This window comes from Vipera ursinii (genome assembly GCF_947247035.1).
Source record: "Vipera ursinii genome assembly, chromosome: 2".
Taxonomy (NCBI): domain Eukaryota; kingdom Metazoa; phylum Chordata; class Lepidosauria; order Squamata; family Viperidae; genus Vipera; species Vipera ursinii.
The window spans coordinates 60,726,107-60,747,311 of NC_139513.1; the positions used below are offsets into that span (position 1 = coordinate 60,726,107).

General features: G+C 49.3%; 1 protein-coding gene across 1 annotated transcript; it reads right to left on the reverse strand.

The window, feature by feature from the left end:
• Positions 1–4,810: 4,810 nt before the first annotated feature.
• Positions 4,811–15,890, reverse strand: BARX1 (BARX homeobox 1). The gene is made up of 4 exons (XM_083352229.1): positions 15,491–15,890; positions 8,361–8,649; positions 7,599–7,683; positions 4,811–5,487 (listed from the first exon to the last, which is right to left on the reverse strand). Exons 1-4 carry the CDS (start codon positions 15,702–15,704, stop codon positions 5,323–5,325), a joined length of 753 nt encoding a protein of 250 aa, XP_083208355.1. The 5' UTR covers positions 15,705–15,890; the 3' UTR covers positions 4,811–5,322.
• Positions 15,891–21,205: the final 5,315 nt, after the last annotated feature.

Here is a 21,205-nt window from a genome sequence, read left to right on the forward strand (position 1 = left end):
CGCCCAGCAAATGGCTCTGTTTAAAGCGCCTTTAAAGCGCCTTTAACTGTTTCTAAATGTAGTAAAGGGAATCCAAATAAAGATTCCCACTAACTAAAATGGGACAAGACAGATGTCCTCAGACAAAATCCGTTTCCTGAATTAAGAAATGTGCCTCCAATGCGCCCGGGAACAAGCGAATCCGAAGCGGTGAGGCTTCTGGCGGGAGAAAACAGGCGCGGTCGGACCGCCATTTTTTTTCTGGGCCAATCCTGCTCTAGCGACAAGTACGAGACAAAGGGCTTCTGGGCGACCTCCCGGGTCTTAGGCGCAGGCCCTAAGTCAGGGGTCGGCAACCTCGGCTCTTTTATGACTCGTGGACTTCAACTCCCAGAATTCCTGAGCCAGCATAGCTGGCTCAGGAATTCTGGGAGTTGAAGTCCACGAGTCATAAAAGAGCCGAGGTTGCCGACCCCTGCCCTAAGTAGAGAAGGCAGGCCTTTCCCAGGGTTAAGGCAGGAAAGGTAAGCGACTGCTGCTGCGGAAGAGCGCGGCGCTTTCTGAACGTCGATCCGGCCGGCAGGACGCAGCTCCTCTGCAAGTTCAGCGGCTTCCTCTGCCCATATTGGAGAAATCCCGAGGTCAGGACAGCAACTTAACGAGGAAAAACCATCTGGAGCGGCCTGAAAGTCTGAGCGGGTCCAGCGCCCTCCGAAAGCTAAAAGAGAAAGCGTAGGTCCCCACTCCAAGGCCTACCGCTTCGTCGCCACTTCCCAAGTCACTCGCGCGCTTCCTTGGAGGCGATCCTCCGCTGCTTAGGCTCGGACGTTCAAGTCCTCTCGGGCCAGGGCCACAAATACGTGTCTGGATGGATCGCAGAGCAAATTACGCTTTTAAAGAAAGACGGCGGCGGCGGCGGCAGCAGCAGCTTACTCCAGACTTGACGGTCGCCAAAACGCCAAGCTTCAAAGGCGACGTCTTTCCGAACCCAGCACCATCTTAGCAGCGCAAGCTGCTAAGCTTGTAAGCCGCCCTGAGTCTTCGGAGAAGGGCGGGATATAAATGGAATTAAAATAAATAAATAAAATCTCCTGTTAGTTTTCTAACGACTTATTTAGAAGAATAGCCAGCTGAGGACTGACTGACTGACTGCTAAGAGGGCTGTTCGAACCCGCCCCGCTTTTTTTCCATTCTCCTCTCTCGCCTTCAGACTGAGCCCTGAAATCCTAAATTCTCCACCGAAGGGAAAGGTTACATTGTGCAGGGCTGCAGAAATCGGAATGACCTCTAGATGGCAGCCAAGGGGATATTTTCTCTCTCCCGTTTGCTGCCCTCTAGTCGTCGCCCCCCTCTTCGCAGTCTCGCCGCTGCCGTCCCACCCAGCCCCCGCCCTCTCCAGGTCTGAGCGACCTTATCTAGAATAGAGTTGGAAGGGGTCAACTAGTCCAACCCCTTCTCCAAACTTCTTTCTCAGCTAACCTGTTTTGAAGGCTCCTGCCTGAATAGAATTGTGGAAAGAGCGGTTTAGGATCGGGATTGTCAGTAAAAGTTTATGAATACATAAATGAGAGCACCGTGAAATTAAAGTGGGACATACCTCGAATAAATATTAAGCCTCCGTGTTTAAGATTAAGGCGCAAGTCCAAACAATAACCGAGGCAGACCCAGGCTAAGAGTTGATTTCCGCAGGCCTTCGAGTCCGTTCCAAGGACAGCGCTAAGAACTGAAGCCCATTTCACGTGTTTATTCCCCCGCTGGTTCCGAGAACTCTTCTTTTCCTTCAAGATAGGCTGCTCCATCTTTTTTTCAATATGCAAACTGGGTTTAGATATTGGAGACGGAGAACCTGCAGAAAGTCTCCGGAGAGGCTTTGCCAGCTTCCCCAAAACCTGGGCTGCTGTTGGAAAGATTATTTGGGGGTGGAGGTGGGTTGTGGAATCACCCGTCGCTTAGATTACCTAGAACCAAGGATATTTCAAGCCCACCCATTTCAAAGGGGGAAGATTAAACCGGAGGGGGGGGAGGAATATATATGTAATAAAGGCGGGATAAAAATAAATTAAAATTATATTCGAGAATTAACGACACACTACGGTCCTCCGAATATGCTAGATTTCCACTCCCAAAACACTCAGCTGCCGTATTGAAGTCCGGCACACCAGACCAGAGAAGTTTGGAGTTAATGAAGGATAACCAAAATAATACGAGCAACTCGGTGGGCGGCATTTTGAAGGTCTGCAAAAGAGAGGGAGGGAAACCGTGAGGATTTGTCTCTCTCTGTCTTATCCCAGCGTGCTGTCGAGTTAGGATAAGCGAGCTGGGGAACTACAGCTGAGAAACACAACCAGGGACCGGCCATGCCTCAGGAAGGCAGTTAGAACCAGAAGCAAACTGCAGCTCCTCCGCGAACAATACCAGGGCCGACCTTCTTCTCTTCTAGGCTCAAAGGCGAGCGGTCCACGTTCACTTCTTTGGAGTCTTTATTCTCTGTTGCCTTGTTGGGAGCAAGCCCCGTTTGCTGGGGGGGGGGGGAGGCTTTCTGCCAAAGTACAAAGCCTAAAGTCTCCCTGAGGGCTTACTTAGCACAGCGAGAACTTTCGCCCAACTTAGCAGAAAATGTTTTATAAATCCGCTGATCTCTGGCTTACCTTGGCTACTACGAAATACTTGGAAATAAGGGCCCCCTCTTTCTATAACTATAGAATCTATATAGGATGAAAGGATCCTATGCTCACGAGAGAAGCCAGCCTGGTCCCCCTGCAATTACACTTACTCCAGGAAAATGCAAGGTTTCAGCTCAGCTGCTTTTGTGTTTGTTTTAGGATTGTCTTGCCCTAGTTCCCAAAAGACACTCTGCCTTTCTCGGCTTTGCCCCGTGGGAGCTGTTTTTTTTAAGGTGGGGGTAGGTTTATTGGAAGTAAAACTCAGGGTGAGCCCTTCTCTGGGCCCATTCGGGGCACAAAAGGATGTGCGGGCTCCAATCTCTCCCAAAACTTTGCATTAGACCAACCCACAAAGAATCCAAAAGGAGAGGGAATGTTGAAAGCCACCCAGGCTGCCTTAAAATGGGAAATAGGATTCCTGCAGGTTTCAAATTAGGCTACAGGACTAGGTAATGAGATGGCTTGAGGGAATGAGTGCCTTAATTCTGCTCCTAGGAGCTGGAAAGAAGAAACGGAAACTATCCAAGCCCCACCCCATTTGTTAAAAAACAAAACAAAACCAGTTGCTGCTACTTAGAATCATCCATCTGGATATACAGTTCGAGCGGCCCTGTTAAAGTTTTAGGCGGGTTGCTAGTGATCGGATACATTCATACATTGTATCCATACATTCCACTACATCATTAGTTAAACCTCTTCTATAAATTCAATTATCTTGCAGTTTATCCATTAGACCGTGTCTAAATGGCTTTCCATCGTCTATAATGAACTCTGCCCCTTGGCCGCGGTGTGCTCTACAGAACATGAGAGCAAAGCGCGGAGACTTGGTTTTAGTCAATTCCCCATTTTTTCCCCTCAATTACTGTAAGTGAAGGTGACCAAAGCAAACGAAAGAATGGGTTCACGAACGTGGAAAGATAACCGCTAAAATTTACCGCCCTGCACTTAAAATGTGAAGCACCGCTGAAGCAGATTCTGCTTTGGCTTTACGCGGAAGTTTCAAAACGCTCAAAGCAAACCAGTTTTCGGGAAACTGACCACGTTTTATTCTGCTGATTTCAGTCTGATGGCCTTGGGGCGTCTTCCCTCGGAAGTCCATCTCTTTCGTTTCAGGAAAAGAGAGAGTTCTCGTGACGATTATTACCCTAAATGCATTTATTTAAGAACAGGTTCCTGAACGCTATCAAACTGGTTTCTCACTGGATCCGAAGCGATCCCTTCTTAAAACAGCGGGCGCTGTTAGCTTCTACTTCTGTTTAGTGGCCTTTCGGGGTTCAGAGCTCTCACCAGGTTTAGCGGCTCCGCTCAAGGGGCAGAAGGGAAAGGTAGGTTCCCAAACCGGTGACATTTCACTGATTTTTCAGGGCTGCACTTTAGGGCGGGGGAGGGAGGGAGCGGGGTAACAGAGATATACCGGGTGAAGGCTGCTTGGATCTTGTTCCGAGGTTGTTTCAGTGGTATGTTTTGCTGAACTGCAGCTCCGTGGGTTTAATGAGAAAAGTCAAGTCTCCCACTAGTGGAGCGCGGCTCCCTGGTCCTCCTTGGCCACGTCCCTGCGCTTTTCTTGGCAAGGAGGCAAAAGCAGTCTCTCACTGTTGTTTTCCAGTTGTTGTTGTTTTTTTTAACCTGGTCTAGCTTAAAGCCTTAGAATTTTCTGAACGCATCCCAATCGGATTCTTACCGGCCCAGCTCTGAATCAATTCGGAGCAGCGCAGAGAAAGTTGACCTTAAAGCAGCCTCTTTAAAGCAGAGAATAAATAAGGACACCAGATCAGAGCTCGGGGCTCCGCGCCTTCTTCCTTCAGCCAAATTTCCTTTCGCAACTGCCTCTGGATTCTCGTCTTGCGATCGGGCTGGTTTCCCAAGACCAGGGGTAGGCGACCTTGGCTCTTTTAGGACTCGTGGACTTCAACTCCCAGAATTCCTGAGCCAGCTCTCCACGAATCCTAAAAGAGCCAAGGTTGCCTACCCCTGCCCAAGACGAACTTCTTGCAGGCTTTCCTCGGAGAAGGACCCCTTGAGCGCAGCGGGGCCTCCTCGCGAGGAGGCCTGCGGAGGAGGACGGTGGCATTTATCATAATCCCAGGGAAACGAACGCACGGCACGCCTGAGGCCCATCGTTCATAAAATACTTTATTGAAATAAAATCAATATCTTTACGTTAACACAAACTGGTTGTAAAATGAGTTAGCCGGACAAGTTCGGAGACGCTCCCCGCCCCCTCCCCTCTCTGACAGAGCGCAGGAACAGCCACGGCCGAACCCCCAAGAGGGAGCGGCTCTTCCTTAGGCGCACGCAGGGAGAGGGCGGAAGGGCTCAGACGCCTAGGAAATCCTACAACGGAATCAACTGGGAATCGGAGTCCACCCTCACCTCCATCCCCGGATCGTCCTCGTCGCCTTCTTCCACGCGGTAACTTTCTTAAACGGCGACCTCTGCAACCCAGGGCTTCAGTGGACCCCCTGATGTCTGCGCTCAAGGCAGGCGACCCGCGGGATAGTATTGCAAGCCGGCGGGGCCTCGTCGCTGAGTGAGGCCCGTGAGGCTGAGGTTCAGTCTTGACGGCCGCAGGTCCCAGTCACACCCTTCCGGGCCAAGCCGGGAGGTTCGGGCGCCAGCAGTCCAGCATCCGCAATCCGGCCTTCAGATCTTTAGTCCGCGGGCGTGCGGCGCTCCCTTATTATTCCTGGATGACTTGGCAGGGGGAGTCGAGGTTTTCCGCGGGCTGCTTCTCGGCTTCCCGAACTCGCTCTTGCTCGGTCAGTTGCTCGCTGGTCGGGATGGAGTTTTTTTTCGGGCGCCCTTTGGGCTTGGTGGGAGACTCAAGGCCTCCGCCTTGCAAAACCTGTTTTTTTTTTAAAAAAAAAGAAAGACAAGAACCCACGCTTAAAGGTCGCAAAGGGTCTGACTTAGACCAAATCCAAACACAACAATAGTTAACGCTGGGGAGCGAAACTCTGGGAGGGTTGGGAAATGCAGAATCGCCCTCGCCCCCAATGAAAAGACATCACTGCTGCTTAGCGCTGCGCAACAGGCCCGGCCAGCCGCCTGGCCTCTATTTCCGCCTGCGCGTCTTTGGGGAGAAGGTTCCTAAGTGCTGAAGTCGAGTTTGAAAGGCAAATTGCCGAGCTGGTCAGCTTCTACCTAGCAACACATACACCTTGAAGCGGAGAAAAGTCTCTTTCGTTGGACTCCTTCCCCCCCCCCCCCCACACACACACACCCCGCTTGCCTCCTCGCATTTCAGGCGGGTGAAAAACAAAGGCGCCGTTTCTCGTTCGCGGCGCCCTTCAGTCAAATTCACATCCACACGGATGTGATTCGAAACTGGAGTAAATAAGCCATCTCTTTATCTGTGGCAAAGGGGCTACGAGCGGTTACTTTTAAAACGACGAGAGCACAGGTTACGCTGTGTTCAGGTTCAGGACGTGCCGGTTAAAGGAAAGTGGCTGCCTTTCCTCCTCCCTCCGAGTATGGCTTGGAAAATCAGCTGCTACTCTCTAAATCAGGGGTCTTCAAACTTGGCCCTTTTATGACTTGTGGACTTCAACTCCCAGAATTCCTCAGCCAGCTTTGCTGGCTGAGGAATTCTGGGAGTTGAAGTCCACAAGTCATAAAAGGGCCAAGTTTGAAGACCCCTGCTCTAAATGCTGCTCAGCATTTTGAAGGAAACCGTCTGCCTGCGCACCCGCCAGGACAGACGTTGCCTTTCAAACCAGGGAATTCTCCCTGAATAGAAAGAATGCAGCCGGATTAGTTACAGACTCACCTTCCTTCCGAAAAAGTTTTCTCCAACCGCTGCCCTTCAGCAACGTTGGGCCATGACTCTCATGATCCGGAAGGCGCTTCTTCAAGAGGCGAATGGACCTTGTTTGTTTTTGTTTTTTTCTCTCTGAAGACGTTTCGCTTCTCCTCCAAGAAACTCCTTTAGACCTGAAGAAGCTTCTTGGATGAGAAGCGAAACGTCTTCAGATGTCCTCCTGCTTGAGCAGGGGACTCTTCCAGCTCTATTCTGTTCAAAGAAAAAACAAGATTGCCTCTTGAAAAAGCGCCTTTGGGACAACCAGAACCTGGATGGCTGGGCGAATGGATGAATCTCCATAGATAATTCTTATCATCCTCAGCCAAAGCAGAAAGGGGCTGTCTGGAAAATGGGATGAGACGTGGCCTGAATAGTTCTGGTCAGAAAATGTTGGAAAAAGATGCTTTGGGCCTAATCAAAAACCACTCAGTTCAGTGGAATCTTCTTTTTGCCTTCGAGGCTTGCTTGGCTCCCTTCTCTAGATGAAAGCTCCAAGGCAGGAAAGCCCGCGTTCCCTAAGTCTCCTCCTGGCCCCATGTCTGAGATTTGAGCATGCCCTGGCTTCTGCCATGGGGTGGAGTATTGTTCATAAAACCAGCCGGCTCCCAGTTTATCGAAAGGCTTCTCCCCTATTTTTGCGAGGGACTACAAGCGGCCTTTCAGTCTTGGTCCTTGAGATGAGAAAAAACAGCTCTGCCCTGCCCGGATTGGGTGGCTCAGTCATCCAGGTCCTGGTTGGCCCAAAGGTGCTTTTCAAAAGGCAGCTGAACTTTCTTAAATTTTGCAAAAACCCAAGAAAGTCCGTTTGCCTCTTGAAAAGCGGATTTGGTGGGCTACTTATGGACCCCCGCAAAATCTTCCACAGCTTCCATAGGTGAAGGCTGGAGGCCTGGGCCCAGGAGGGGAGAAGAAATCCTTCCCAGAAGAACTCCTCAGGCAGTCAGCTTGCTTTTCCAATGCGGAATACCCATAGTGGTTGGGAACGATGGGAGTTGTACTCCAAAGGAAGGGATCCCTGAGAGGAAGGATTGTAGCCCTAGGTCTATTTTTCCGAAAACATCCCATTGATAGGAGGGTAGACTTCCTCTATTTGGCTGTATAAATAAGGGCTGGGTGAAAATTTCATAGCCTGAAGTTCAAAACAGCACACTTACTATTTTCTTCCACTTCATTCTTCTATTTTGGTACCAGGTTTTCACCTGCAATTGACTCAGGCCCAGGGATTCCGCCAGGTCTATCCTACAGGGAGGAGAAAGATGCATGGATTGCTGGTCCGTCTTAAGTGTGTCTGGCGCACTGAAGGCAGAGCCCTCGGCTCTCCTTCCCTCCCCGAGCCTGAAAAGAAGAGCCGAGCCGGGAGCAGCCCTGAGAGGCCGGCTGCTTCCAGGAAAGGCGAGTGGAGCACAGGTTGCAGTTTGATCAGCAGCTCCCGGCTACATTTCCTGCTCAGGAAGTGCTTGTCAGCTTAAGATCCCAGGAAGAGGTGGGTGAGTGAGTGAGTGAGTGAGTGAGTGAGTGAGTGGTGTGTGTATGTATGTGTGTGTGGGGTGGGTGGGCAAACAAACAGGCTACCTTAGCTTTTTTCGTTAAGGTTCCCTTTGAGGAACCTTAATCCTCCTGACCTCCACCGCTCCCCCCCCCCGCATGCGAGAGAAGGCCCCGGTTTTCACTCAGGACTCCCTTGTCGGAAGTGCGGACACACACACACACACACACACACACACACACACACACACACACGCTTTCTCTTCCATGATACACTACTGGACCTCCCAGACCCTCCTCTTGCAGATCTGGAAGAAATCTCTCCTCGAGGTAACCCCTCTCGTCATCTCTCTCCTGCAAGCTCGCACATCCACACAGTAAGCCCCCCCCTTCCTCCCCCCGCGGGACTCTGACCTCCGGGGGATGCCCACCTGTCGGGGGTGGAGAGATACTTCTGCTTTTCGAAGCGCTTCTCCAGGCCCATCAGCTGCAGTTCGGTGAAGACGGTGCGGCTCCGACGGCCTTTCTTAGCTTTACCACCCCCCTCGGGGGCTCCCGGCTCCAGCTTCCCGCGGAGGTGCAGCTCCAGCGGCAGGTGCGGGGATCCGGAACCGCCTTGGAGGCTGGAGCCGGCTGCCAGGAGCGCCGAGCTCAGACCCGAGCAGCCCAACGGCGCCAGCGGGAACTTGAAGACCGCCGCCTGCTCCGCCTTCAACACCGCTGGGGAGAGAGAAAAGCAGAGAGACAGAGGGGTAACACACAGGATAGACGCTGGGTAAAAACAGAGAAATCCCCACCTCACCCCCATCCCGGGGTGTGTGTGTGTGTGTTAGGGAGAGGAGAGAGAGAGAGAGAGAGAGAGAGAGAGAGAGAGAGAGAGAGAGAGAGAGAGAGAGAGAGAGAGAGAGAGAGAGAGAGAGAGAGAGAGAGAGAAAGAAAGAAAGAAAGAAAGAAAGAAAGAAAGAAAGAAAGAAAGAAAGAAAGAAAGAAAGAAGTGAGAGTGTGAAGGGCAAACAAAACCTTTGCGAGGCTAGGGCAAAACGAACCCACCACCCCCCCCGTTTTCTGTTTCACTTCAGGAAGGGCGGACTCTACAGACTGCTCTGAGATACGAGATAGCTGCGATCCTGACGCTGCCTTTACTCGCCTCCAGCTTTCTCGATGGGGCTTCTACGGTAGAGAGGCTGCGGGAAGGTACATCAAGCCGCCTGCGTTTCCTGGGACAGACACACACACACACACACACACACACACACACTCAGCCCTCTGCATTCCCCCCCCCCGGGGGCTCTGTCAGCCCCTTAGAAACAAGCTGAAGGGGGGGTGGCGTGGGGAGAAGAGGGCAACGGCACCTTCTGGACAAGTTGGACTATGGCAGCAACCCAATACATCTGGAGGGCGCTGGTTGGGACAGATGTTTTTTTTCAGTTAAGTTCGGTCTGGGATTTGCTGTGACTGGCTACAGTAATGGTAGCCTCTAGGTGGATTATTTTTTTAAAAAAAGGGGGGGCGAAGGGGGGGTTGTCCGATTTCGGCAGGACTCCCCTTTGACCTCAGAAGCATCTGACTGGTCTAAGCAAGAGTTTAAGGAGAGGCACGCACATTTTTTTTTCCAGATTTAAGAGCTGCCCTGTAGGAAAGAAACTCAGGAACAGCGATAACAAATCCAACCCTGCGGTGCCTTTCTGGGCTCAATCTGGTGCCTTCGCATGCGCGGGGTGTCCCTTCCCATTACCCCAATCTCTGCAAGTCTCAAGGTGGTGGCCTATTTAGTCCTTCCTGCTGAGGAAGGCTGACATCAGGTCGTGGGTGGGGGTGGGGTGGGGGGTGTCCCAAAGCTGCAAACACCACTTTCTAAAGGTCTTGGCTCTGTTGGTTAAGAACGGGATTTCTTTCTGAGGAATTGTGGTTGGCTGCAAAAAAAAAAAAAAACCGTGCTCATTGCACGCAAATCCCTGCGCCTTTTCTGCCGGCAATCAAAGTTGCAGGGACCCAAGGGTGCGGGCAAAGGAGCACCCTTGAGCTTTGGGGTTAAACTTGAAGGGCTCTGGGTTGAAGGTGAACGGAGCCCCTTTGCGAAGCCCCCTTGCATGCTCTTCGGGGATGGGAAGCGCTTCTTCTGGAACAGGGGTGGTAAGGACAGCGCAATCCGACGGATGCTGCTTGACCGCAAATTTCGAGGAACTAAAGCTGCGATCCAGGCCTCTTCGTTGGAAGCATTTCCAAGGGACTCAGCAGCCGGTAACTTCAAGGGAGCCCTTCCATCGTAAATCAATACGGTGAAATTTTCCATTGATTATGGAAATTAATGGTACCCTTCCAGGGTTGTAAATAAACTCTTGTGATGTCAGGAAAGCCTAGTTATTTCCAGCATGGAATTGACTCTTGTTTTTGTTGAGGTTTTGGGGTTTTGAAGTGCGTCTGCAAGGCATTAAGACAGCGGTCAATATTGGCTTCCTTAAAGGTATTATTTTATTAAGCTGCTCCCAGAAATCATGAAATTCTTTCTTCCTCTTTCTTTTGGTCCCAGAAGCAACAGATTAGTCTTTTGGAAAGCAAGCAAGGACTGCTGCTAAAAAAAAAAGTACCAAAATAATTTTCAAAAAATGCAGCTCATTTTTTAATTAGGCAAAAATGAGATTAGATTTTACCTAGTTTGGTAATGAAATGTCTACAAGAAACCAACCAAGCTCAGAGTGCACAAAGGACCCCACAACATTAAATGTGTATTTACCAGAATTTACGATGATATATGTGGAAATAGATAATCACGTATTTTCTTTCACAGCTATATATGCAACCTATAAATTTGATATTTTAAACTGAAGCATAAATCCTTTTACTGTAGAACAAACTTACAGACACAAGCATATATCATAAATATATGACAATTATATATAGTTCCAGTTGTGTAACTTTTCAGCTGCTTGTTAAGGATAGCTTTCAATTCTATTGTATAAATAAATTTAGAAATAATCAGAGCTGTACTGTGATCTTTCGGTGAAATGAGAAATAAATTGCTTTTGGGTGCAGCAGGATATAAAAAAGTACATTTTTAAGAACACGCAATTGTACACTTTTTCATTCAATTGAGGTACAACTGAAAACATACAGATTTACTTTTCAATGTTTCACAATACTGAACCCTAAAGGGGCTCAAATCTATATTATTGCATTAAACCATGTTTCCTAATTTTGCACCAACCACTGCTATAAAATAATAAGACTATTCCAAATCCTTGGGAAGGCCTTAACAGATGGATAAATATGCCAATTCAGTCTAATTCAGGCTCAAGGTTGACTCAGCCTTCCATCCTTCCGAGGTAGGTAAAATGAGGACCCAGATTGTTGGGGGCAATTAAGCTGACTTTGTAATAATGCCGCTTGGGGGTGTGTGTGAAAGCCCTCATAAGCAGGCATATACATAGAATGAAGGCTACTGCTAAGCTTGTAAGCCGCCCTGAGTCTTCGGAGAAGGGCGGGATATAAATGGAATTAAAATAAAATAAAATAACTGGCTGACCAGGCAACTGACCATATCAGCACACTGGGTGCTATACCAAAAAAAATATTGAGCAACTGTTAGAAAATCTGCACGCTGATAAAATTTCCATTAGTCAATTCAGTTCAGCTCAGTTTGTTGGATTTGTAGACTAGTGCATCCATCAGTCAATTGCAAAAGGCTTGGATATACACATATACTAGCTAGCCCATACACAATGACATCCTGGGTTCTTGGGAAGAACTTGGAGGCCAACACCAGCTAAAGAATTGGCAGCTGTGACTTCACATTGTTGTAAACACATAACATCATCACAATACAGGCTCTATTCAAGTTCTCTAATTCAGTTCACTTTTATGTGCATTTAAAATCCCTGGAACTTGGAACACATCCAGTCTGAACTCTTTTGCCCTATTACTTAGTGCTGAGTCTTCTCAGGCAAGTTTATGCAGAAGCAAATCCCACAGAACTGAACAAAATTTGAGGAATTTCCCCCCAAGACTTCATACCGTAGAAGGAAGAAACCACCACGTTAGCTTCTTCGCCAACTTGCTAAGCCAACAGTAACAAAAAGCAAGGACACAATAGCTCAGAATCTTTTACATCTTTTGGAAGTCGGGAGGAAAGAGATAGCTCATGGAAACATCCAATCAATATCTATTTTCTTTCTTTTATTTTTTAAAAAAGGGCAAGCTCTGGAGTGCTCATTGTTTGAAGGTCTGTTTGAGGGTCAAGAAGCCTCAAGGAAAGTTGAACATTAATTCCTGAACCCTAGTTCCAAAAGTTATTCCCTTCCTTCTCCAGGCGAATTCCAGTCCTAACCCCAGCCTTCTTGGCGATATATCCTAAAGAACAGGCATAGCTTAAAATCATTTCACGAAAATAAGTCCATTTTTACTTCCCCTGAAGGCTTCTGAAAGGCGATACTCAAGTTGACAAAGGTAAATTAGCGGCCGGGGTGGGGGGATGTAAAACGGAGCGGAGATCCAGCCGGATTTGTTCCAGTGGGCAAAATCTGCTAATGTCTTGCTCTGGAATTTCCGCTCTGGATTCTTGCCATTGATTAATCCATAGCGAGCTGGAGAATCTCCCTGTAGACCCACAATCTTTCTGCCTTCATTGCTGAAACCAGCTTACAGCAATTCTTCCTCTCGCTATCAGTCCAATCCCTCCTTACCAGCAAAGCTTGGGGGGGGTGGTCCTTAAGTAGAGCTGCTCTGCAAGCCGAGGGGCCTGTTCGTTAATCTCCAGTTCCCCCTTTGCTCTGACATAAAGACAGGGTGGAGAATTGTTGCAAGGATTTAGGGCTATGGAGTAAGAAGAGAAAATAGGTTCTGCGTAAAGCATATCCCAAAGCAGGAATGCAAAGGCCCTCCAGAATTGCTCTCAAAGACAGAACGTTTATCTAAGCGCCTCCACCTATTCTTATCTTGTTAGGCCCGGGTTTAGCAGTGGGCTAATGCCTCCTTAAGTAACACCAGCTGCCTGCAATTAGTGCAGGTTCGCATCCCACCAGGCTCAAGGTTGACTCAGCCTTCCATCCTTCCGAGGTAGGTAAAATGAGGACCCAGATTGTTGGGGGCAATTAAGCTGACTTTGCAATAATGCCGCTTGGGGGGGGGCGAAAGCCCTAATAAGCAGGCATATACATAGAATGAAGGCTACTGCTAAGCTTGTAAGCCGAAGGGCGGGATATAAATGGAATTAAAATAAATAAATAAAAAATATTTCGGGAGGTGATATTTTCAAAATGGAAAAAAAAGAAGACAGAAGAATAGAAGAACATCACTTCTTTACAGTGGGTAGTCACTTTCGCGTTTGGGTTGTACAAATAATGTCACTGGAGCTAACTTTTTGGCAATTTGGCACTGTCCCCATTACTGATATAACAACAGGGCAGTGCTACATGTATATGTTAGCCAGTGAAGAAATGGCCTTTTATCTGAACGGGCCTTTTCACTTGTTTTGCAGGCTGGTTGCTCTCACTATCCTCGATCTGAGCAAAACCCGGAGCAACCTCCTCCACTGCGCGCTCCTCCCTCTTCCCCCATCAAGCTAAAAACGTGTTCTCGATGAGCAGCCCCCTCAAGAGAAGGGGCAGGGGCCGGTTCGTGGCTGCTGCAGGGTCATTCTCCAATTAGAACAAAGCAAAAGCAGGGAACAAGCGACTCCCCAGAACTGAGCCTTGGATTTCGCTTTTTAAACCGTGCGAAAAGAGTCTGGTTCCAACCAAGGCTGGTCGGATTTCAGCCGGTTCTGGAGCGGCCCTTGTCTCTCGCTTATGATTGGCTTTGTCGGGGAGATGTAAGCGTGCGGGGGTCCTGATTTAGAGAGGACCCACTGAAATGAAACCAGCCCTGGTTCTCGGCTCCCAGCTGAATGGAGGGTGGGAAAGAACCCGATTACTGATGTTGCATCTCAGGCTCACCTCAGAGAAATGCAACTACCCGCCCAAAGGATCGGACCTAGGCATCCTTGTGCTTTCCGGTTTCTCCTCGAGGTACAATTCACGGTTGGGACATGGGGAGGACCGGGTGATAAGGAGCTGGCAGCCAAGGAGACCCAGCTGAGAGTCTCTTAGCATGTTAGCTTTTCCAAGGCAACATGCAGATCCCACGGACGGGTGGGAGTGCAACGGCCAGAAGGACACACACACACACACACAGAGCCTACACTCTCTCTCTCTCCTCCAAGCCTTGTCCGGGCCCACCGGTTGTTCTTGAGGGAATGGCCTAGTTTGCCCTAAAGTCAGGGCCACCTTCTGAGGACTCCTCCAGCTCTTGGCAGGCCTCTGGGGGGCCTTTTTCTGCAGCAGTCTGGGGGGGACCCGTAGCAGAGAAGGAGGTCAAAGAGGTGTTCCTTGAAAAGAAACCGGCCCAGGAGATCACAGGACTTTCAAATACGATGACCTACCCAAGCCTCCTCAGCCTTCCCTATCGCAGCCGCTGCTCCAAACGCGATTTCCTTTTGCTGGTCCAGATCAATTTGAGAAGGGACCTCGTTCCTGAGAAGCCGCTCTCACTCAGCTCCGCGTCTCAGAACTAAGGCCCGGCCAGACCGACCTCCTCGAAGTTGCCACCCGAGGGAAGTCTGGCGCAGCTCGGCTCAATCTGGCCGCTTTCCACTCCCCAGCTGGGTCGGGGGTCCTTGGACCTCTACATAAGCTTTCTCTGTTTTTTAACCTTTTCCCTGCAAGCTTGGATAAAGCTGTCAACTTTGGAGCCGTCGCTCTATCCCGAAAGTTTTCAGATAGAGACTAGAATGATCTTATGAGAGCCCATCCGTACTGCCTTATTCCCAACAGAACTAGCCCGCAGCCTATTTTTTTAAGGCGGTGAGGGAGAGGCCGTGAAAAAGTTCAGATTTTCCATGGGCTTTGAATCAATGGCAAGGAAAATATTACTCTCTGTGGAAAAGAGAATGCTCTGAGGAATGAGGCTGTCCTTGTTTAAACCCACTAAGCGTAATTGGTCACTCGTTTTCAGAGAGAATTACTTGGACGCTTCTTGCCTGTTCCACCGCGGCAGGCGATCTAAACTAAAAAGCCTCCAGGGGTGTTACCGGATCCTCCGTCCCAGCAAGGCACTAAAGACCCCCGCGTTTTCCCAAGATCGACTCTCAGCTGATTGCAGGGTCTCAGCTGTAGAGCCCAGCCCTCCCAGTTGAGTGGGGGGGGGGCTCCTGAAAAGAGGGGAGCTTCCGTCTCCAGCTGTAGAGAAGATAAGATCGGGGCGACACCCCAAAGGCAGGGTGCATGGGGGAGAGAGGGAGAAGGGAGCCGCAATTCCTCTCTAGATCAATGGGAGCCAAACCACTGATTTCAGGGCTGGGTGGGAGGAGGAACGGCTGGTTGGCGGGCGAATATTCTTTCCCGCAAGCGCTGTGAGCAGCCCCATCCTCTACAAAGGATTGATCTTCGCCTTAGCCCCTCCCTCCAAGAAGACCTGGTTTTTGCCCCCTCCCGTATACACACACACACACACACACACACACACGCACGCACACACAGACAGGACAGGTCCACCAAGAGAGACAGCGCACAAGCGAAGAAAGACCTACCCAAGGGGTTGTGGTAGGGTCGGGTCGACAGTAGAGCCTTCACGCCAAATTTGAGCAGCTCCCCGGCTGGTGCCGCGCTCTTGGCATCCGGGTGATCCGTCAGGATCTCCTCGATCATAAAGCTCCGATAGCGATGCGACCGGTGGTCCACGAAAGGATCTGCGGGGAAATAGTGGGCGGCAGCGGCGGCGCCCAGATCCAAAGGGTGCTGCATTGTTCCTGTCGGGAGAGTTCCCTTCCTTCTGCCAAGTCAGCTCCGCTACGCCCGACTCAGAGCAGCCTCTCATCGGGCGCTTCGGCCGGAACACTCGGAGGCCTCGGGCGGGCCGGGGCCATCCTCGCTGCTGGAGAGCGCCGCTCCTTTGGCTAATGCTCCGGGGATCTCCACCGACCGCCCTGACACCAGCTGGATTCCGCCGCCGCCGCCGCCGCCGCCGCCGCCGCCTCTGCCGCTCTTCCACCGTCGCCAGGCCAAGCAGGGAAGCCTGCACCCTCGGTTTGCTCGAAGGCGCGGCCTCGGAGAAGCAGCTTCTTTCTCCACCCCAGCGCCACTCCAGACAACAGCCTAATATAAGAGTGACGCTGCTCGGAGCGCAGGGGGCTTGGGATGTCGACGCGGGGGGGTGGGGGGGGTGTACGGCGAGGGGCGGGGAGTACCTGGCAAAGCGCTCTTGATCCGGCGCGAAACCAAGCGGATTGGTGGCTGAGCTGGCCGGCTGAAGCGCGCCCGCCCCCTTTCGCAACTCCATCTACGAAAGAAGTCCCGGGGTCTGCCCTGCCTGCGGGCCAAGCGCCCGGACAGTCTCGGAGAAGGGAAGGGAGGGGAAGGGGAGATGCAGCGGTGGGTGCCGAGGAGCTGAAGGGGGATGACCAAGTCCTCACTGCTAAGGCCATAGATGAAAAGGCAAGGAAAAAGGAAGGGAGAGATCCTGCCTTTCCCTCCTCTATCTGCTGCCTGCTTGGTTTAATCGCCTTACAGACTGCCTCTCAGGTCCCCAAAGTCCCAAATGCTAAAACCAACCCCGGGCGCTTTGAACGGGGCATTTTACTCGGGTGCCTCTGAAGTACGAGGATGCGGTGCAGATTTATTTGGACTTGCGTTTAGAGAGAGCGCTTTAAAACAAGATAATCATTATATTCTACAACTCTCTATTCGCCCTGGTGAGGTTATTCCTTCCACCTCCTCCTTTCCTACCTTTATTGGCTCTCAAGAGAAGCTTCATTTGTGAGCGATCAGATGTAAGAATATGAGGGTTTTATTTCATTTGTATTAATATCCCACCTTTATTATTTTTCAACTAACATACTGAACTTAGACAATACACCTTCCTCCTATCCCCCCCCCAACAACTCTGTAAGGTGGGTTGGGGAGAGAGAGAGAGAGAGAGAGAGAGAGAGAGAGAGAGAGAGAGAGAGAGAGAGAGAGAGAGAGAGAGAGAGAGAGAGAGAGAGAGACTCGTTCAAAGTCACCCAGCTGGGTTCCATGGCTAAGGATGGACTAGAATTCACATTCTACCCTTTCCTAGCCTGGGTGCCTTAACCATTGGACTTAACTGAGGATAATGAGAATGTTTCTAAATGCGTGGTTGCTCATTTGACAGTAAAAAGATCGGTCCCATGAATAATCCCCGCTGGGTTTTGGTCCACCCATCCCCACCCCGGTTGAAATAGGATTCCAGAGTCAGAGAAAACCAATCATCCCTAATTAGCCTTGGGCAGCAGAAACGACCTCGCTTACAGTACAAATGTTGCAGAGCTCATTGTATCTTTTAGGTTATCTGAGAATCATTACCTAATAAAGTGTTCAGGATGGTCAACAGTATCATGTAAGATTATTTGAACTTTTTTGGGGTAATGTTTAAGAAGTTGTGTAAGGCAGCAACCTAATACTCATCTGGAAATTAGTGCTATTCGACCAGTTGGAGCTGAGTAGACTTGGACTGTCCATCTTACTGAAAACAAAATGAGCGCCCCATCAAAATTAGACACTTCTGTGCCTATTTAACCAGAAGCGTCTCCCGCTGGGTTAAAAGTATACAAAAGATCGAAAGCATTGAAGCAATTATGCTAGAAATGCCTCCAGATACAACAGGGGGGAAAAGATTGCATTCCTCTCCTTCTTAGGAGTAGGTCGTTCTTTCCCCGAGTTTTCTGAGAAATATTTTGGGAAACGTGCATAAAATCGACGAAGGAGAACCAATTTAGATAAAATTCTGCCCTGGAAATGTATTTCTTTTGATTGGTTGTTAGAAATTCTCTCTCTCTCTCTCTCTCTCTCTCTCTCTCTCTCTCTCTCTCTCTCTCTCTCTCTCTCTCTCTCTCTCTCTCTCTCTCTCTCTCTCCTTCCTTCTCCTTCTCCTTCTTCTCCCCCACCCCACCCACCCCCGCTTTCTCTTAGAAAATATTTATCCCAGAGCTAGTGAGCTTTTATGAACAGGCAACATTTACGCATGTTCCCTTAATACTAAGGGAATCGCTCTATTGCAGCAGTGCCGAAGGTGTCTTTCAAATTTAGGAAGAAGGAGAGCGAGCAGGAGGCAGAAGCTGCGCTTTGTCCAAATGTAGGTTAGTGTCCCTGCAAGGGAAGCCCAGGTAGTGAAAGAAAGCAGTTGAACCAAGAGACAACTTGACTTATCACAAGCTGGCCAATTTATGATTGTGGCAACGTCTAAGTTCAACGTATTAATTTATGGCTAGATCAAGCAAGGATTTGGGCAGCTCTAGTCAGGTATATCCAAGACTTCATTCCCGGGAGTTCAGGAAGATGGATATCTGCTGGGCATGCATATGATTGCCGGGCTGAAGACAGCTATCTGTTACACAGCTCCTTATGCTGGAGCTGTGTAACAGATAGCTGTGTTACTTCCGAAGCAGGAGCCTGTGGGGGCTTCCCTGCTTAGGACCATGCAGCGCATCTCATTGTCTCTTTCTTCAAACTATTTAAAAGCCTTTACCTTAGGTTGGATGCTCAGGTCGTTTGATAGTTGGAGATTATATTCTGCTGCTGTTTTAGGAAAGAGGTGGGGGCTATGCTTGGTTTCGTCTGTGCTAGAAATTGGATTTGTTTCCAAACGCTGGCCAATTCATTATGTTTTAATTCAATAGAACGCTTAGCCCACTTTATGATTAAAAACAACCCCAAAACAATACCCAAAGAAGCTTCTGAAATCAGCGGGAAACAATGCCCCAAAGAAGAGCCTATCACCCTGCCCCCCCCCCCATTGAAAATGGCACTCCCGATTTAAAACCAAACCAAACCAACCCCATACCCAAAGTCAATTGAAAGGCCAAGAAGAAATGTGTCTGCAAGGGGATCTATTTTTTTTAAAAAAACAGATATAGCCCGATCAGTTAGCAACATCAGAACATCCTGTTCACACCCTATCCAAGAGTAAGGGAATCCCAGAAAAAGTGCCAGTTTCTTTGTGACCAGTTAACACGAGGTTGATAGACTAGAATAATCAGCCCGTCTCGCTGCCGCCTTCAACTGTACCTACCGCATTCCACGCGGTGTCGTTCCGTAGGATCTGTCCGCATTTTGGACAGCCTGCCTTTTGGTAGGGAGAAATGTAAAAGCCAATCCAAGGTTCTGTAGGGAGGTCATCAAAAGGCGCTGTTAAAAAAAATCACGTTCTCTGCTTTTGGCCTTTCCAAAATATTATTCATCTGAAATTTCTCCGAGCTTCCATTTTCTTATATCCCGTTTGTTTGCTCAACATTTAAGCTAGGCGGGAACTGCTGTAGTTCTCTCAACCTTCTGTTTCCCTACGCCGGACCTCCAATTGAGGAACTTTTGCTCGGGAAATATTTGAAGAACGGAGACACCTTGGTAAGATTGGACCGACCACCTGGCGTTTTATCTTCGGGTACCATCCTTTGAGTACCAAAACCTACTCTGCTGACAACTGGAAGAATCAAATCGGACTTTATTATTCAAAGTGAGCGCCACCCAAATATTTGGATTGGGGTTTGAATCACCCAGTTTCCAAGGGGCAACAGAGAGCAGTAATAAAAGGCTATGCAGAGCATTGAACTTCTGCTATAAAAATGACCAATCTGCCCTGCGCGGAGGGCCTCCGCTTTCATTCTCACTGTCCTGCGGCTCCTCCGAGATTGGCGCAGTCCTGCAGGGCGATCCACTGCCTGCCTAGCCGGCGTTCGTTTCGCGGACATTATATCAGGTTGAGGACAGGATAGAAATGGCTTTCCGAAGACGCCCCGTTGCCGCCTCTTCATTATAGTCCACAGAAGTCTCATCCGGACGGAGGAAATTGATTGCAGCCCAAGTCCTCCACTTCTTTGTCTGCCAGATTCGATTCTCAGAGATCTGGAAGAATTGTGGCGATCTAGCGGCCATTTTCAAAAACTGGTGTGGGCAAACGCTGGCCGGCGAGCAGTTGGCAACCTTAGTCGTCTAGTTTTTCTAGTAAGTGGAGTCGCGCTCCGTGGAACTTTTCTAAAATAAAAAAAGGTGAAACACGAACAAGGACAGTAGTACCGTGTAATAGAAAGAGGTTTTGGTTTTTGGTTCACAACTATTCTCTTCACTAGCCCTCCTTCCCCCTTGAAAATTCAAGTTGGGCTGGATTAAAACCGAAGCGAATAATCGACCTCAATTTCTTTCTGTCTTATGCAACCTGCCAATATAAGGCGGCAATCCGTAATTTAGTGGTCTATAATTTTGTTGGATTGCGGACCCGTCTGGGATGGTGAGAACGGTAGTCCATCATTTTTGGAGATCGCCAGGTATAGGGTGGCCCATGCGATAAGGGTAGAAGGAAGCGGTCGTGAAGGAGCCAAAGCTGATGGTGGATTCACAACTGACAGTGGGGCAGGAAATCCGATGGTGTGTTGAACCTGGGAAATGCTCCCATGGGTGGCCCTGGGCTCCTAGGAAATTCCTAGAGCAGACTTGGTGTCTGCTTGGGGTCACTTGCTGCTGTTACATAAATCCTAGTCTAACTTGGCCTGCACTTCCCTTTCGACTCGGTGCATTTCTGAGAGTCCCTCTGCACGTCTGACTGTACATTTAAGTTCCCCAGTGACCAGCAGGCAAAAAAAAAAAAAAAAAAAAACCCAAGCCTCTACCGAAGTCTGGCTTGGCAGGAAGGATAATCTGACATTTTCAGCCCTGCCCCATCCCTGGTAAAAAAAGAAGAAGAAGAAGATTAAAAAATCCTTTGAAAATACCCAAGCAAAGAGCTTCCTTTGCTGTTTGGGTAGGAAGACAGGATTAAAAAAACCAGGTTTCATTGGGCAACACCATCTTAAGGAGAGATGTCCGTGTGTTTGGGGGGGGAGAGTTTTCTCTTCTGGGGCACGGAGACAGAGGTTTTATTGGATTCATTTTACAGAGCAAAGAGAGAAGGGATTTCTGATCCCTGGGATGACACTCAGGGGACTTTTCATAGGAAATCACAACTTTCTTCAGCTGGGGTGTGCTAAGAGGCCAGTCTGGAAAATGGATTCAGTTCCTTTCACATGTTTTGTAGCATAGTCATCCATATCCTTCCGAGGTAGGTAAAATGAGGACCCAGATTGTTGGGGGCAATTAAGCTGACTTTGTAATAATGCCGCTTGGGGTGTGTGTGAAAGCCCTAATAAGCAGGCATATACATAGAATGAAGGCTACTGCTAAGTATGTAAAGCCGCCCTGAGTCTTCGGAGAAGGGCGGGATATAAATGGAATTAAAATAAAAAAATAAAAAAAATATT

Coding starts and splice junctions, on each gene's coding strand:
- BARX1 (XM_083352229.1), bottom strand. CDS start 15,704: ATGCAGCACCCTTTGGATCTGGGCGCCGCCGCTGCCGCCCACTATTTC. Junction 8,650..15,490: donor ACCCTACCACAACCCCTTGG/GTAGGTCTTTCT, acceptor CTCTCTCCCCAG/CGGTGTTGAAGGCGGAGCAG. Junction 5,488..7,598: donor GAATGAAGTGGAAGAAAATA/GTAAGTGTGCTG, acceptor AAAAAAAAACAG/GTTTTGCAAGGCGGAGGCCT.